The sequence below is a fragment of the Alternaria metachromatica genome (assembly GCF_023757995.1).
Source record: "Alternaria metachromatica strain BMP 0045 chromosome Unknown scaffold_5, whole genome shotgun sequence".
NCBI lineage: Eukaryota > Fungi > Ascomycota > Dothideomycetes > Pleosporales > Pleosporaceae > Alternaria > Alternaria metachromatica.
The window spans coordinates 1,847,031-1,863,618 of NW_026055496.1; the positions used below are offsets into that span (position 1 = coordinate 1,847,031).

A 16,588-nucleotide genomic window follows, 5' to 3' on the forward strand; every position below is an offset into this window, starting at 1 on the left:
AGCTTTTCACAGCCATGTTACCCGCATCCACCACATGAATGTATGAGTCTCTTCGCTGTATCACCACTGGTAAGCATGGAACGTCAAAGTAATACGAAATAATCGATTCAGGTACGCCAATTCCTGAGACTGAACTGCTTTGAGCAAAGAAAAGCGAAACTTACCGAATTTCGAAAGACGAATCTATCTCGGGTCTTTCGTACCAAGATTGAGATCAGGATCGGCGCCGTGATCTATCAACAACTTGCAGATATCGAAACGGCATTGTTGAGTAGCGTGGCGCAGAGAAGTTGACAGACCCTTAGCATCGGGGCGTAGGCGATCAGAATTTGCGCTGGCCGCCATGACGCGCTCAAGTGCATTCAAGTCTCCTCTCCGTACCGCAGTGTATATCAAACCGTGGAGTTGAGCGCGCTCTGTCCATTCGGATGAGTCCATGTTGATACGGTCAAATAAACCGGCATCCAACAAGAAGGACACGAGAATACCGAAGAGCTGAGGACTGAAACGATGGCGCCTGCCATATCCATATACCCTGGAAGACGGTTCGGCTATCGTGAGGAAGCTCCGTCTAAACTCTTTTCGCATACTTTGCGTGGACAGTGCAATCAGCCTACCTAGTAAGCCCATCAATTCAGATGCGCAGGCTTCTTCGAACCAGTCCCTGAGGTGGCGTATCTCCTTGTGCTTGATATTTGAGATGTACCATTCCAGCAAAACCAGCGCGATAGGCTCATTGCTCCGGATAGCATGCGTAATGCTGTTTACGACCGTGATGGTTTGTACTTTCATGACATTACTCACAGTCGATCGCTGAGTATGAGATAGTAAGACCTCAACAAGATCGAGGTCATCGTTTTGCACGGCCAACTCCAGCGCACAACCCAGCTCAGATCCTGTTGATAACTTTGTCCACATGGCACCCTGCTCGGTAGTGAGTGCGCAGACCGTGTCCCTCTTCCCCATGATGACCGCGACACTCAGAGCCTCTTGACGCCCCGATGACGAAATTACCCTGCTCTTGCTCTTATCACTCGGCTTATAGGCGAGCTTGCAGATGTTCGGGGTTTTGATCAGAGCGCCGATTACACCGCGGACCCAAATCGAGCGCTTTTCAGACGAGGTGTCACCGCTGACGTTAACGAGAATGTCGACAATCTTGTTGATATGCGTGGGGAGAACGTGATTGGCGCCGTACAGTGCAACCACTCGATGCTCGAGGAAGGGTCCGAGTATCTTTCGCAGAAACGCTGAATCGCGCTTACTCAGGCCCCAATAGGCTGAGGCAGGCTGCTTGGCAAGCACCTCTGTTTTGATATGGTCGCCGAAAGTTCCTGTAGTCGTCAGCAATGCTGTCCGTCATGAGTGGTGACATAATCGATTACTGCACACACTGCGACGAAGCCAGGCTCGTCGGATACCGTCCACCTTGACGTAGTGCGCCATAACGCATTCGAAGATTTCGGTTGGAAGATCGAGCAGCTCCATGGCGGGATACAACCGGTTGCGAAATGTTGTAGTTGCAGCAATGGCGAGGGCTATACCGAAAGACTTATTGGCTCGCCGATCTTGTGTGTGGCGAGGTGCAGACCGCAAGGACGAGATATGTGCACCTTGTGACATTCAGAGTCTCCGCAATGGTAGGTGATCAAAATAGAAAGCGGGGTGTACTTTGACCTGGTCAATGCATTCACCGAGGTCAAGGCGCTAGGCAAGATTAAGGTCTAAGATCCTTGTCATGGGTTTAAGCTACGTAGAGACCCTATTATACCAATTCTCACATCGCCGTGCGGATATCACTAGTGAACGCTCATACGACTAGACTTCCCGTAACCCCATCTGTATCATCACATTCTACTCTTTTTCCAACAAGCCGCGAATGTGAAGATCGACCAAATTCAACAATTGTTGTGGGACGCTGTATATGAGATTAGCGGTTTGTTCAAGATCCATAGAGAGGCCTTCTGTGAGTTGAGATGGCTTACCTTTAGCGAAGAATGCATAAGTGTCCGCGTTGTTAAGGTTATCCGTGGAGTTGAGCGTGATAAAGTTGTCATATCCGTACTTGACATCTCCGACGCTGAACAATGCATGAGAGAGCTCATGCGTCATCGTCTTGGTCTTGTCGCCTTCATGACATTCTGGATGATCAATCTGGTACCACGCATCGAACCAAAACGGGCAGAACCTGACGTGAAGTTCCTCGCCAGCCCACACAGTCATCCCCAATACACCCGGTGCACAGCCATCGAGGTTGTTGCAAAAGATCTTGACGCGGCCCTCGTTCATGTTCCGACATTCACCTCCCATCGCGAGAAAGCCGTCATTGAGCTTCTTGCGAATCTGCTCAGTGTCGTCCTTGAAGAACTCCATGATCCTCGTGTGATTGCCAGCGTCGGAAAGCGAGTTCTGCCAGGCGGAATAGGCGCGATCGGAGCACAGACTGCGACATTGATCTAGAATGTCGTACTGTTCGTGGGTGCAACCGCCTTGGAGGTTGAATTCGGCATTCCATATGCTTGAAAGCCAAGTCTGACGGGTCGCGGCTGCTTCAGATCCATCGATGTTGACGGTAATAGTGTTCGAGACGAAGGAAATGGTCTCTACGACAGATGATCCGGAGGTCGCATAGAGGAAGGTGCCTTGCGACACCAAATCGATCACACCGCCAGCACCAAGATCGTAAACATGGGCGATATCGAAGTTCACGTCGACTGTCTCTGAAGGTGACAAGGTCTGGAATGAGGAGTCTGCAAGCGCAGTGAGGTCGATGTCAACGTGGATACCGTAGAAAGGGAGCTTGTTGCCTGTACAATGCATTAGTATCTGCTCCGCCGTGCATCGGAAGCGACCTACCATCTTTCACGACAGTGACCTTGTCGACGGCCAAGTCGCTTAGAAGACCATCAACTTTGACTAGGCGCAAAGACTCGGACCCGGTGTTCTTGATTGATATCTTGACGTTGGTGTTGCCTGCCATTTCCAAGTTGACTTGGACTTGAGGCGAAGAGGAAACCGAATTTGATGTGCTTGGAAGAGCTAGAGCACCAGTAGCCAACGCGAACGCTGCAACTAGGCTAGAGTAGAGGAACTTCATCGTTTCTAGCCGTCCAATCGGTTGAGGTGAGGTATACGGGAGACGAAGTCCAGGATATGGGAGTATAATCTACACAGTACAAAGATATGACAGGAAGGATACGGGAAAAGGAAAGAGTCAAATGTAGTAAAGGAGGAATATATAATACAGAGGAGACGATCTACCAAAGGAGAGGGGCGAGGGAAGACCTCGTGATTGACACAGGGGCTAACGGCCACCTGACGACTTTGACGGGGACTTTTTATCCTTTACAGATGAGTCTATACCGTTATTGATCCATGAACAATACCCACTATAAGCCAACTGCAAGGCTATTTGATCTGTGTGTGGTAGGCTCGTCTTGTGACTTTACTATGCACTGACCCCTTATCAGCTCCTTCACTATCCTTTCCCAGTAAGTATCTTGCTCAGTCATCTTCTCCAAACGCGCCAAAAGGAGCATAGACTAGTTCCAATCTTTCACGAGATAAGTTCTCGTCCTGCGCCTAGCTTAGCATGATTAGCTGGATACGTAACACTACCGTCACGTCAGCAGAACTTGTCAAGTACCTGTATGGACTACAATCATGATTCGACGGCCCCAGGATACCTGAGCAGTGTGTTTGCCGCATACATGTAGTTCACCTCTTTCACATCACATCTCCAAACCGAGCACTTGTTACATACATCCTCATTATACATACAACCTGGTCAAGGTGTTCTGACCACGTATCCTCCTGCCTCAAACTCAGAGGCTCAACTCCAAAGACCACCAATTCTCACCCACCAACACCGAATCCAACATCTCCCCCTCCTCGATGCCACGATGGCCAAGAACTGCCTCTATTAGAGGAAAGGTCCTCCTCGCAGGGCCACCATGAAAGATCGTGACGAAGAACCGAATCCGCTTGCCCAGTTTCTCCACTTCATCTCTCGCCCAAGCAATGTAGCGAAGTTCTTGAAGTTCTGCAAGATCTCCAGTGTCGTAGTACTCGTACTGGATTTCGACTGCCCAGTACGTATACCTGTCCTTCGCCATTCTCTTGATGGCCCCAGCGAACTGGAAGCGACTTGGCCAGCGCAATCCATAATGGACTGTAGCCTCTCGACGCAACTCTCGGTTTCGACAAAGATTTGCCGATGCGCGTGTATATAGCTTGAGAGCTTTGTACAGCTCCCAACCATACTGTCTGGTGCTCACCTTCGCCGAGCTTCTGCCTTCTCGCTGCCTTCTCTCGTTCTCGACAGGGTACTGAATGACGACCCGCATGAACGAGTTTAGTGTGCGTTTTGCAGTTCGGCTGAGTCGCTTTGTTACTTGGAGATCGACTTCCGCGGGAGTGAGTTCAGCGAATAGAGATTCAGCCTCTCGGCATATTGCTTTGCAGGCGAGCAGGAGGTTCGTAGACGATTGGTGTTGCTCCAGATGGCCTTGGAGGTTGATGGAGCCGGGCGCGGAGGTGCTTTGTGCCGATCGGCGTGAAGAGTGTATGAAGCACATGTCAAGTGCGTAGTAGTAGATCCTGTTGCGGATTTCTCCGGGCAACTGGAACAGCGGACTCTGTGTTTGAGCGTGCGTGACTGAAGTGGTGTCATCGGAGAGCTTCGCCATCTTGATCGTCGATCTTGATGAGTGTCAGCTTGTGTGCGCGCATTACGAAGAGGCTGGTTTGTATAAACTGCATTTGAGTAAACCATAGCCTGATCGCAAGAGATTTTTCCTACGTTAGCACAGAATAAATTAGTAAACACCGGCTCCCACTACGCTACAGAACAAGTTCTGGCGTTCGCTGTCACAAACCAAAATCTGAACGCTTGACTGAAAAACATCGCAAATGAAAGAACGCTTGATTCATTAACGGGAAAGTAGTACTTACTGGTCTCGTAGCGGGTGTGACTGATCGAAAAATTGAAGACACAGCACTGGTGATCAAAACAACACGAGCGTTTGCGACTAGCGCGGTATTACGAGATGGTTGCCTGGCAAACGGACGGGGACGCGTTGATGACGTCGAGAAGATAACGTGGAAAATGAACAGTCAAACAAGGCTACCCGGTCGGAGAAGGAGATCTCGCGAAGAGCGGCGAGTATAATTTGGAGAAGGCTGCTGAGATATGACAGGATGACAATAACAGGGAAACCACCTACTTACATCGTGTCCTTCTGGCTACAGTTACCATCTTGGTACCCAATCCCATTGAGCCCGTGGACTAAGCATTGCCACGAGCATAAAAGTCCTGGGTGAACCGCGACCTTGTGACCAGCTTTCGATCACCTGAAGAAGCAACGTTCTCCTGTCGCGGTGAAGGCAGATCACCAGAACATCGACTCTGCATCACATGTCTTCCCATTGCTCTTTTACTTGCTGCTGCCCACCTTCTCTTTCCCTACCACAAACTCATCGCCGCGAACCTCTTTTGCAGGCACCAGGGAAAACATGACCGAAAGCATGGAAACTGACTGTTCCGATAGACATCGAGCTGCATCGCCAGCACTGACGGACATCTCGGAGCTGACCACACTATCAAGATCTCCAAGCCCGATCCCTGAGTACAACGCCTACGCTTCTCCCAAGAAGTGCCGAGCCATTTCGAGCGCATCAGTTGGGCAGGAGCAAGGTGGCTTCGGAGCCCTCGATAGGATCCCCATGGAGTTACGACAAGACATATACAGCCTCGCGTTCGATATAGACGAGCCTGTCGTAGTCAAGGAGTGCTGCCACCCTGGAACAACCAAGCGGATGCTCGAGCTATGTCCCAAGCATGGCGCCAAGGCTAAATCTGGAGCAGGTCGATTTAACATCCTCCAGATCTCTAAAGCGATCAGATCGGAGGCGATGTGGGTCGTCTTCGACAAAACCCCTCTTCTCCTCAATACCGAGGGCAGTATAAGCAAGTACTACACCACCCTCCCCCGCCCGCGTACTCTCCGCAAGGTCATCGGCTACAGGAAGCCTACTACATGCAAGAGCGCAATCTGGAAGACAGCCAACTAGTTCCGTACCATCAAGATCGATCTCTCGGAAGACCTGCTGCAATACGGCAATCCGTACGCCTTTATCGATCGTCTGGTGTGCATCGTAACGCTGCTGTGCAAGGAGCAAGACAAAGACCAGGTCGCTTCGAAATCTGTGCACCTGAACCTCGGCAGCTTCTTCCAGCAAATGCTCCCTTTCAACGAGAAGTCCCAGCTAGATAGGCGGTATGGAGAGTATCTCGACTGGTTGTTCTTCCATTCCGACAACCACGAGCCTGACCACGACAAGCTCGCTAAAGGTATAGTACGCAGCCTGCAGCGACTGGTGGCTACGATCGTCAAGCACTCCGGCCGCGAGCAGTGGAAGATCTTCGTGAAGACTGAAATTGCGGAGGAGGACGTGGGTGGTGCGGGGGCGCTGTTCGATTTCCAGGTCGCTTGCGCGGAGCAAGGTGTCGAGGTTTGTCAGATTGAGGGCTGACTGTCGGAATATGTGGTAAGGTAGAGTAGGGTATTTGAGCTTGGGCGAACGCAAATGGGACTGCACAAGGTGAGCATTGAAGGCGTCGGGAGGCTTCAGAGAGGGCGGGCGCTCATGGTGTGTAATCAAAGACAACGGACGGAGCACTGAAGCCGCAGGAAAAGTCGTCGGTCATGTCTGGTACGGCGTCGGCGCGTTCGTGAGTGGTACGGGAGGTCGTATCATGGCGGAACAATTACGGGGTTGGAAACGTCAGTATAGCATAAATGAACAAAAGCGTGATCTTCAGCTGCACATTTGACTCGCATGGGTGCGCTTGGGCAAGAACCGCGAAGCAATGCTTTGGATCGCGTGGTTTTGACGCGTATCTTGCGAGAATATGCATTCAAAGAGAGATGACGCGACAACGCGGAGATGTGACAAGACGCTAGTTACGTCATCCATCCGCCATAGATTCACTATCAGGGGTAATGACACCTGCGCAACACCGTCCAAGTAGCAATTTCTGAGACACATAGAATTGTAGCTTCAGGAGTCTCAAGCATGGCTACTTTGAAAGACCACAGCCTGCCTATCCCAAAAGGCTAAGCCTCTCAAACATCTTCACCGCAGGCGCCTCCCTCTTCTTTCCAACCTCCTGCAAGCTATCCCAAAGCGTCGCATCCCCACCAGTAGGTTTCATCGCCTCGCCCTCAACTCCAATCGGTGCCCCGTTGGCAGCCTCAGAGCTTCCAGCAGTAGCAGGTGGATACATCTCCTTGATAGCATCTTGACACCGTTCCATCACCTCGTTGACAGCGTTGGACACGGCGTCAGCACGCTCCCTCATACCCCGTCTAACCAAACCCTCGACAAGACGCTGGATCTCTTCTTGCATGCTGTTGATGCGCTCGATGAGGCGTTCGATAGAGTTGGTGAGATACTCCTCTTCGTATACCGTACCCTTCTTACCGCGCGCACGCTTCCTCTCTTCTCGCCGCTTGTTCTTGCTTGTCTTGCGCGTAGTTGTTGTGTTGACGGTACCAGTCTGGTTTGTGTACCTGGTCATGAACGTGCCACCGCTTGTTGTATCCGTGGGCGCCAGAGAGATATTGTCGGGGATATTGGCATCGGCAGGACCGTCGATCATGCCCTCGTAGAATGCTAGCGGATCTTCTGCTTTCTTGGCCCTGAGTTCCTTGAGTCGAGGTACTTGTGCTTGCAGTTGACCCTTCATGTCGGCGAGGAATTCAGTCATGTCTGCGCTGCGCTCAACAAGGCCGGGGTCGATGATTTCGGTGATGAGAGAGGGCTCGCGGCGGAGTGTGACGATGCGAATTGCTTCGGCGAAGTGGCAGCCTCGGCATAAGAGACGTGCCGCGGACGCAAGGTCGGAGAGGTAGTCGAGTGTTATTGATGAAGCTGACAGGTAGTCTTTGGATTCTGTGAGACCTTCTGCAAGATCTGTCGCAATGCTTGAGAGTTCTTCCGCGCTTACTTCGGCGAGAATAGCAGACGACAAAGCCTCACGCCAGAGGTTGGCTGAACGGTAGCACGGCCAAGCGGAGGCATGATCGTTGAGGTATTCGTACGCCAATGCAGCTTCTTTGTTCTTGTTGTTAGTACTCAAGAAGTCTGCGTACAACCTCATGATCTCCTTCAGCCGGGTGCTGTCGTATTGGTACATGCTCAAGGCTTCAGGGTAGAGATCATGCTTTTGCACATAGTCTTGTACCTCATCGTAGGCTTGAAGATCCTTGAGATGCGTGAGAGCTTTCGCTTTTCGTCCGAGCTGGTCGTCGATCTTGAACTTGCGACGAGTTTCGGGCAGATCTTGCAGAGACTGCAGGTGTGGCAGATACTCTCGCGGATCCTATTGACGGTCAGCTACTAATGCGACCCATGCATTCGATCAGCATACCTTTTGTGACTGTTGAGCGATTAGCAGGGCGAGGTCAAGGTTGTACAGTCCCAAAGATGTGTCGTATAGTTGGTTGACGTCTGCAAGGAAGCATATGTGTTCGGCGGCCTTATCAGTGAGGGGATCGCTAGATGCTATGATATGTTAGAACTGCGGAGAACGCAAATGTATAAGACTCACCTTGTAGGCGACCTATCATAGCAAGACCTGTTTCCAGAGCTGGTGGTGTCTTGGAGACATGGGCTGTGATGATGTTTTGCAGGTGTGCGTCCTTGTATTGAGACTTCTCTAATACGGCCAGGAAAGCGTCGCATATCCGGTTTACTTTGTTCTCGACTTGGTCTTGGGAGAGCTTTGGCTTCGTAGCCAGATCTTTCGTCTTCAATGTTTCCTTATACATGGTCTCCGAGACGTCCTCGTTACTTGAACAGTTAGCAACCATCTTCTCAGATGTATGTCTAATCGCTTACCGGAGCTGTGCCAGAAGCAAGTCAATATGTTCGATCTTCTTGATCTGTGAAACAATCTTTTCCAGGCTCGCCATGAACCGCTCCGGATCGTGGTCATGAAGTATGTTCAGATCGACACGCTGATTACGACAGGCAAAGAAGGCTTCATCGTAACGCTCTGCCTCGATGTTGCGACGGATAGCAGCAAGCACAAGCGCTCGCGGATAGATCGTCTCAAGATTACCTCTTGGCATCTGTAACACGACTGAGTATGTCGTAGGCATCACAGTAACGATCTTTGCTCCTCTTTCGATGCTCCTGCATCTCTCATCCTTTTGTGGCTCGTCTGCGGGTACTTCGAGCTCTGGTGAATGTCAGAACATGCTCCCAGTTCTCATATCGTGAGGCGGACTTACCATCTGCACTAGCGAGATGCACGAACTTGAGTAGATGTTGCGTCGTTGTGAAAATGAGATGCGCTGTAGTAACCACGAAAGAAGTGCAGTTGCGGACCAGTATGCGCTCATTGGCGTATAGCACTCCACTCTTTGTCAATCCAAATGCTAATGTCTGGCTATGTCAGCTAGCTGATGCGGCCTCGCGGAGAGTATGTTTGCGTACCTGGCCTTCAACATTGATAACTTGAACCTCGGGCGCAAATGAAGGAAACTTATGCACAAAAGGCGTTAATGGAGCACAATCCGATCTCAGCTCATCTACAACGACCTGATGTAAGGCACCATTCTGAAACTCGATGTACGGCGTTTCTTGATGAACGTTGGAAAGAAGTATGGACGCGTTCTCGGTCTCCATTATGTGTCCTTGAGGTAGTAACACATCGCCTTCGGACTGCCAGAGCGAGCTTTCCTCTTCGTCCCAGCTGTCTGATAGTACGAAGATCTGATCCTCACCAAAGAACGTGACGTGACGTGGTGAGCCATGACTTATCGCATCACTGCGCCAGAGGAGACTAGGCTTGGGTATAGGCCGCTTGTTGAGATCGAGAGCGTATACGGCAAGGTCGCCGTCGGAGAGCACTGCCAAGCGGTTGCCAGATTTTGAAAGCGCTACGTCCGTGGGTTTTGAGTCGAGAGCCAGAGTGTGAAGTGACATGGGAGGTGGCACATTCGCGATGCGAAGTGGTGTGAGTTTCAGAGATACTTGCAGTAATCAGTATCAGACAAATCACGCATATAGAGTGCATCACTCACATCCATCTATTGATGCGACCATGCCAAAATCGTTCGGCGGGGCGACTGAGCCAGCCGAGATTGTGGACGCGTACTCAAGCACTTGAAGCGCATCTGGACTGTACTTAGTCATATTAACCTCGCGTTGACGAGGGCCAGCTTACCTGGAGTTGACAAAGCTACTACAAGCGGACGCTCAGCATGCCAGCTACATATGACTGTTCGAGGAGCAGCGTCCGGAAATCGAAGTTCTTGTTTGAGATAGTAGTGGTAGTTACTCATCGTCCAAAGTTGTACTTTGTCAGGATATGACACAGCTAAGACGTTGGAGTCGCTATTCCACTTGAGTGTTAACGGAATCGAGAGGGCTGCTAGCTCTTCCGGGGTAAATCGAAGATCGAATTGGCCGTGGCGAAGACCATTGCGCTCGAAGAACACCACTTCAATCTTATCTTCGGTGCGACGGGTACTCGCAATCAGATTACCCGATGGTCGCCAACTGAGAGCTCCTTCAAGACCGTCCACGGGCTCGCTCACACTGTCCAGCTGTCCTTCGCGGGAGTAGACACGGATCATGCGACGGCGTTCTTCCTCGACCTTGTTGACTGCAAACCATGCGCCGTCACCTCTCCAGCTTATCGTGACAGAGCGATCGTCGAATGGGCTAAGTACACCCTCGTCGATACTTTCCGGCACTGTTGGATCTTGCAGTGCTCTGGCTCGTTTGCCCTTGAACTGTGTCTCTTTCTTTCCCCAGCCAACCGAGACATGACTGGAGACGTTGACATCTTCCGGAGTCAGATTGATACTCGCAATGTTTTCGATATCCCGGCTCATCAATAGCAAAGTGTCCGCCTGTGTGGTGATGGCGAGAAGTTCTTCATCTGGTGACCACGCCGCAGCAGAGATACCGGCATCGACTGAGCCCACGATCTCAACTAGCTCTTCTGTAGATGATGGGTCCTCTCGCACGAGCACGATGTCTCCTCCGGCCAAAATTAAACATGATGTCGAAGTGTCGGCGAAATGGTGCAGGCTCAAGATTGAGTCATGGGTAAGCGAGGGCAGCGGGCACGGCGCATCCCACGATGCGATGCTTTCAAGCTTTTCCTCGACGCCGTTGCGAGTATGATGCAGTCTCTTGAGTTCGATGGTCGCACGTGATTCCGAAGGACCGAAGGCGCATACCAGCGCATTTGATGCGGCGTCCCAAGCAGTCGCCGTTAACGGTAGCGGCTCGTCTCCAGAGAAGAGCAGAAGCGATCTTCCTACAATCTTGAGGTTTCGCATTGCCGAAGAATCATGGACTGTGTTCGTGGCAATGTTGCGTCCTGTTGCTCGAATGACTGGTCACTAGCCCCGTTGGCAGAATCGCGCTTCCGAATTTTTGGTGATGCTAGCGCCGAGCTTCTACCGAAGGGTAACGCAACGCATCTCATCGTCATCAAGGTGTTGCAATTGAACCACGTTCGCTCACCGTCCATCCCCTGGTTCGTATTTGCTCGGAAAATGCTACTTCTCAACAGTGCTGGTTCATGGTAGAATAGAATTGCAGAACCTCGTTTCGAAGTTAAAGAGACAGCTCTTGCCCACCGAGGTATCCAACAAGTATCATTAGGACTGGTAATCTGCATGCATTGGATCATGATGGAAGACAGACAATGAAATTGATGCTGTGGTGTCTATACGGGTCTCCGAGCGACCCTCCGATATTCTACAAATCCCGTGTCCTTCCCATAGTCCAGTATCGTGCCCACGCTCCGAATGACTGCATCTATTTGTTCTTCTTCGTCTGCCAGACTGTTGTGAAGATTCTGTTAGATATGTTCTCATAGTAGATATCAGCGAGTCGGGCGCCTCACCAGCAAGGAGGAATGGCAGGGAGAATCCGGTGGCTGCGAATGTTAGCACAACCCAGTGATTGCGACGCGCCAGTGCGTACCCATAAATCCCCAGTACTTGAAGGCAAAGCCCTTCTTCAGCGGGTCAAATGGCAAGTTGCTGCGCGGGCCCTCGGGGTAGTGGTATGGGCTGGCGAACTGGGCGCGGGTGGATTGGAAGCCGCGGCGGGCGACGAGAGTTGGGGCCGAGGCGGCGCGGAAGGTAGCACGGGCAAGCATCTTCGGAAGTCAGCTGGTGTTGCAATTGGCGTGGAGTTGGGGCGTACTTTGTCTGTGTTGTAGAGTGGAGAGGTTGCGGAGTTCTGGTCGCGGTGGTTCGATGAGTTGCAGCTTCCATGGCTGCCATGTCTTGGCAATGACCCGCTTAGTAAGGCCCATCAAAGTTTCTCGATCGCCGTTGCGCTCGCCTTCGATAATCTTTCGCGACAGGTCAAAACTGCCTGTCTGGTCCACCACGCAACCCCACGAAACAAACTCACTCAACCGCGCACAGAGTGAAACCAACCACCCACCATGGACGACGACATGTTCGACGTCTTTGAGGGCGGCCCGTCCACGGACACGGCGCCCCGGAAGAACAAGAAGCGCCAGGCGAATGGCACCGTCAAGTCGCCTGAACCCGTCGCTGACACTGCTATGGCGGATGCGCCTGCAGAGCCAGCTGGGACCGCGAACGACAACAGTAGCGCGCAGGCTCTGAAGAAGAAGCAGAAGCGCGACGAGCCCGAGCCTATAGTTACCGACGATTTCGAGACAGAGCAGACGCGCGAAATGGCTGCCGCAGCGGGTCTACAAGCGCAGTCGCAAGAGGGTCAGGCAGTGGTGCTTTCGCATCAGGTCCGCCATCAAGTCGCGCTCCCTCCGGACTACGACTACGTCCCCATCTCTGAGCACAAGGCCCCCGCAGAGCCCGCGCGCGAGTGGCCTTTTACCCTAGATCCCTTCCAGCAGGTCTCCATCGCCTCGATACAGCGAAACGAAAGTGTTCTGGTATCAGCGCATACCTCTGCCGGAAAGACAGTTGTGGCAGAATACGCCATCGCGCAATGTCTCAAGAACAACCAGCGAGTCATCTACACCAGTCCTATCAAGGCGCTTAGCAACCAGAAGTACCGAGAGTTCATGGCAGAGTTTGGCGACGTCGGTCTGATGACTGGTGATGTCACCATCAACCCCACTGCAACCTGTTTGGTCATGACGACGGAGGTATGTACGCAACGCTTTGGAGGAGGATGAAGACTAACATATCCAGATTCTGCGCTCTATGTTGTACAGAGGTTCCGAGATCATGCGCGAAGTAGCTTGGGTCGTATTCGACGAAGTTCACTACCTGCGCGACAAGTCAAGAGGTGTCGTCTGGGAAGAGACTATCATTCTTCTGCCAGACAAGGTCCGCTACGTCTTCCTCTCCGCCACCATTCCCAACGCCATGCAGTTCGCGGAATGGATCACCAAGACCCATAGCCAGCCGTGCCACGTTGTCTACACCGATTTCCGTCCGACGCCCCTACAACACTATTTCTTCCCCGCTGGTGCCGACGGTATACATTTGGTGGTAGATGAAAAGGGTGTGTTCCGCGAAGAGAACTTCCAGAAAGCCATGTCTTCCATCGCGGACAAGGGCGGAAGCGAGGCCAAGGACTTCATGGCGAAGCGTAAAGGCAAGGGCAAGGACAAGAAGACCAACACGGGCGGCAACAAGGACCAGACGGATATCTACAAGATTGTCAAGATGATCATGGTCAAGAGCTACAACCCGGTCATCGTCTTCAGTTTTAGCAAGAGGGAATGCGAGAACTACGCGCTTTCTATGAGCTCGCTCGCGTTCAACGACGATTCCGAAAAGGCCATGGTTACCAAGGTCTTCAACAGCGCCATCGAGATGTTGTCAGAGGAGGACCGACAATTACCCCAAATTCAGCACATTCTCCCCCTTCTCCGGAGAGGTATCGGTGTTCATCACTCCGGTCTTCTGCCGATCTTGAAGGAGACCATCGAAATCTTGTTCCAAGAAGGACTGATCAAGGTTCTTTTCGCGACCGAAACCTTCTCAATCGGATTGAATATGCCGGCCAAGACAGTCGTTTTTACCAGTGTGCGCAAGTTTGACGGAGTATCGCAGCGATGGGTCACGCCTTCTGAGTTCATCCAAATGTCTGGCCGAGCTGGGCGTCGTGGTCTCGATGACCGTGGCATTGTCATCATGATGATTGGCGAGCAGATGGAGCCTGCTGTGGCTAAGGAGATTGTCCGCGGTCAACAGGATAACCTCAACTCAGCTTTCCATTTGGGATACAACATGATTCTCAACCTCATGCGAGTGGAAGGCATCTCCCCCGAGTTCATGCTGGAGAGGTGTTTCTTCCAGTTCCAGAGCACGGCAGGGGTCTCCAACTTGGAGAAGCAACTCGAGAAGCTTGAAGAAGAAAAGGCGAACACCAATATTGTTGACGAGCCGGCTATCAAGGACTACTACAATCTGCGACAGCAACTGGACAACCACACTAAGGACATGCGTGACGTGATCATGCAGCCGAACTACTGCTTGCAGTTCTTACAGGGTGGCCGAATGGTCAAGATCAAGTTCAAGGACTATGATTTCGGCTGGGGTGCTGTTGTAGCGTACACGGCTCGCAAGGCTAATAAGGGCGAAGTTCTGCCACCTGAAGAATCCTACATTGTCGACGTTCTACTACCGGTCAGCAGCGACACTAAGTTTGTACCAGCGGTGAACGACGGCCTACCGCCTGGTGTGCGCCCACCTGCGGCGGGAGACAAGGGCAAGATGGAGGTTGTCCCTGTGGTTCTGAACTGCATCGAATCTATTGGTCATCTCCGTGTCTTCCTCCCCAACGAGCTTAAGTCGACAGAGCAACGGAACAATGTTCGCAAAGCACTGAGCGAGGTCAAGAAGCGCTTCCCTGACGGAATTGCTATCTTGGACCCAATCGAGAACATGGGCATTAAAGACGACAGCTTCAAGAGGCTGCTAAGGGTAAGCTTCACCATCAAGAATCTGCATTTTTGTCTAATATTGTGCAGAAAATCGAAGTACTGGAGTCTCGTCTTCTCTCGAACCCTCTCCACAACTCGCCTAGGCTACCCGAACTGTACAGCCAATATGCGCAGAAGATTGCGATTGGTGAGAAGATCAAGAACATCAGGAAAGAGATTGCGAACGCTTTGTCGGTCATTCAGTTAGACGAGTTGAAGAGCAGGAAACGTGTGTTGCGACGCCTCGGCTTCATCGACGAAGCCGATGTCGTGCAGCTAAAGGCCCGTGTCGCTTGCGAAATCAGCACTGGTGACGAGCTCGTGCTTAGCGAGCTGCTCTTCAACCGTTTCTTTAATGAGCTGACGCCAGAACAGTGCGTCGCTTGTCTTAGCTGTTTCATCTTCGAGGAGAAGACGCAAGAAGTGCCAGCGCTCAAAGAAGAGCTTGCCAAGCCATACCGCGAAATCCAACAGCAAGCTAGGGTTATCGCGAAGATGTCACAAGAGAGCAAGCTGACAGTCAACGAGGAGGAGTACCTCAAGTCGTTCAAATACGAGCTGATGGAGGTCGTCTTCGCCTGGTCGAAGGGTGCGACGTTTGCACAAATTTGGTATGTTCGCTTTGTTACCGCGTTGAACGGCAACTAACTTCGAGCAGCAAAATGACCGATGTGTACGAGGGAAGTCTGATTCGTCTGTTCAGACGGTTAGAAGAGTTGCTCCGACAAATGGCCCAGGCCTCCAAGGTCATGGGAAGCGAAGAGCTTGAGCAAAAGTTCACTGCAGCACTTGAGCTCGTCCGCAGGGATTTGGTCGCCGCTCAGTCCCTGTACCTGTAATGCGTGAAGCACGTCTTGTATATTATGGTATTGGTGGGAGTATTTGGTAGCATCATCGTTCAGCAGGTAAGTATGGCACTCACATGGCGTTCTCCTTTATGCGGTTGAATGAAAACGCCACCGGACATGCCATTGTCTCAGGCGCACGCAAGGAGCTATCGACGCTGTGCACCTCAAGAAGGGGCACAGCGTTAATGCGTCCTGAATAGAAATTCACTAGATCTGATGTTGTGGGCTTGCACCATGGCTGAGGATCCCCCACGTACATTTTTCCAGAAATGCATGGTGATATGTGATGCGATATAGATAGTGCCGCCTTAGCCGCTGCGGTTTCTTTTGTGATGAGGGACCACCTGAAGGCAGGGCATGAAGGGGCGATTTTTATGGAAAAAGCAAAAGTGGCGAGAGAACCCACCCTCAACCCCAGATGAAAGGGCAATTATCGTGGTTGACATCGGTGACATGTGACGTGATTGGTTGGGTGCACGGACTTGCCGGTTGTTAGCACATTCTTGGGCCTTCGTATGGCTCTGCTGTCTCCACCACAGCAACAACACAACACCCGACACCGCCCACGGCCCACGCAACGAGAGCCCGCCCATTGCATCACCACCCAGACATCGCTATCCGGCTCCCAACAAAGCAGGCGTGCGAAATCACTGCGTTTGCGGGCCCTTTCTCGTCATGAGTGTGCAGTACCAGCAGACATTCACGCCCCCTCATCTCTTGAACAACAACCGCCGCTCTCCCTCCCGCAACCGTACGTCCACTCGCTGCTCGC

The 16,588-nt window shown here is 51.8% G+C and overlaps 5 protein-coding genes across 5 annotated transcripts; 2 read left to right on the forward strand and 3 right to left on the reverse strand.

The window, feature by feature from the left end:
* Positions 1-1,854: 1,854 nt before the first annotated feature.
* J4E83_003553 (uncharacterized protein) lies at positions 1,855-2,859 on the reverse strand (the record flags this gene model as incomplete). The annotated part of the gene is made up of 2 exons (XM_049330488.1): positions 1,855-2,807; positions 2,853-2,859. The coding sequence occupies 2 exons, from the start codon at positions 2,857-2,859 to the stop codon at positions 1,855-1,857; spliced, it is 960 nt and encodes a 319-aa protein (XP_049190984.1).
* Positions 2,860-5,913: 3,054 nt separating this feature from the next.
* J4E83_003554 (uncharacterized protein) lies at positions 5,914-6,534 on the forward strand (the record flags this gene model as incomplete). The annotated part of the gene is made up of 2 exons (XM_049330489.1): positions 5,914-5,919; positions 6,073-6,534. 2 exons carry the CDS (start codon positions 5,914-5,916, stop codon positions 6,532-6,534), a joined length of 468 nt encoding a protein of 155 aa, XP_049190985.1.
* A 571-nt stretch (positions 6,535-7,105) lies between these two features.
* On the reverse strand, positions 7,106-9,302 carry J4E83_003555 (uncharacterized protein; the record flags this gene model as incomplete). Its single annotated transcript, XM_049330490.1, has 5 exons — positions 7,106-8,386; positions 8,435-8,568; positions 8,615-8,856; positions 8,905-9,247; positions 9,296-9,302. 5 exons carry the CDS (start codon positions 9,300-9,302, stop codon positions 7,106-7,108), a joined length of 2,007 nt encoding a protein of 668 aa, XP_049190986.1.
* A 900-nt stretch (positions 9,303-10,202) lies between these two features.
* On the reverse strand, positions 10,203-11,557 carry J4E83_003556 (uncharacterized protein; the record flags this gene model as incomplete). Its single annotated transcript, XM_049330491.1, has 2 exons — positions 10,203-11,404; positions 11,551-11,557. 2 exons carry the CDS (start codon positions 11,555-11,557, stop codon positions 10,203-10,205), a joined length of 1,209 nt encoding a protein of 402 aa, XP_049190987.1.
* A 930-nt stretch (positions 11,558-12,487) lies between these two features.
* Positions 12,488-15,807, forward strand: MTR4 (ATP-dependent RNA helicase mtr4; the record flags this gene model as incomplete). The annotated part of the gene is made up of 4 exons (XM_049330492.1): positions 12,488-13,180; positions 13,227-14,969; positions 15,017-15,579; positions 15,627-15,807. 4 exons carry the CDS (start codon positions 12,488-12,490, stop codon positions 15,805-15,807), a joined length of 3,180 nt encoding a protein of 1,059 aa, XP_049190988.1.
* Positions 15,808-16,588: the final 781 nt, after the last annotated feature.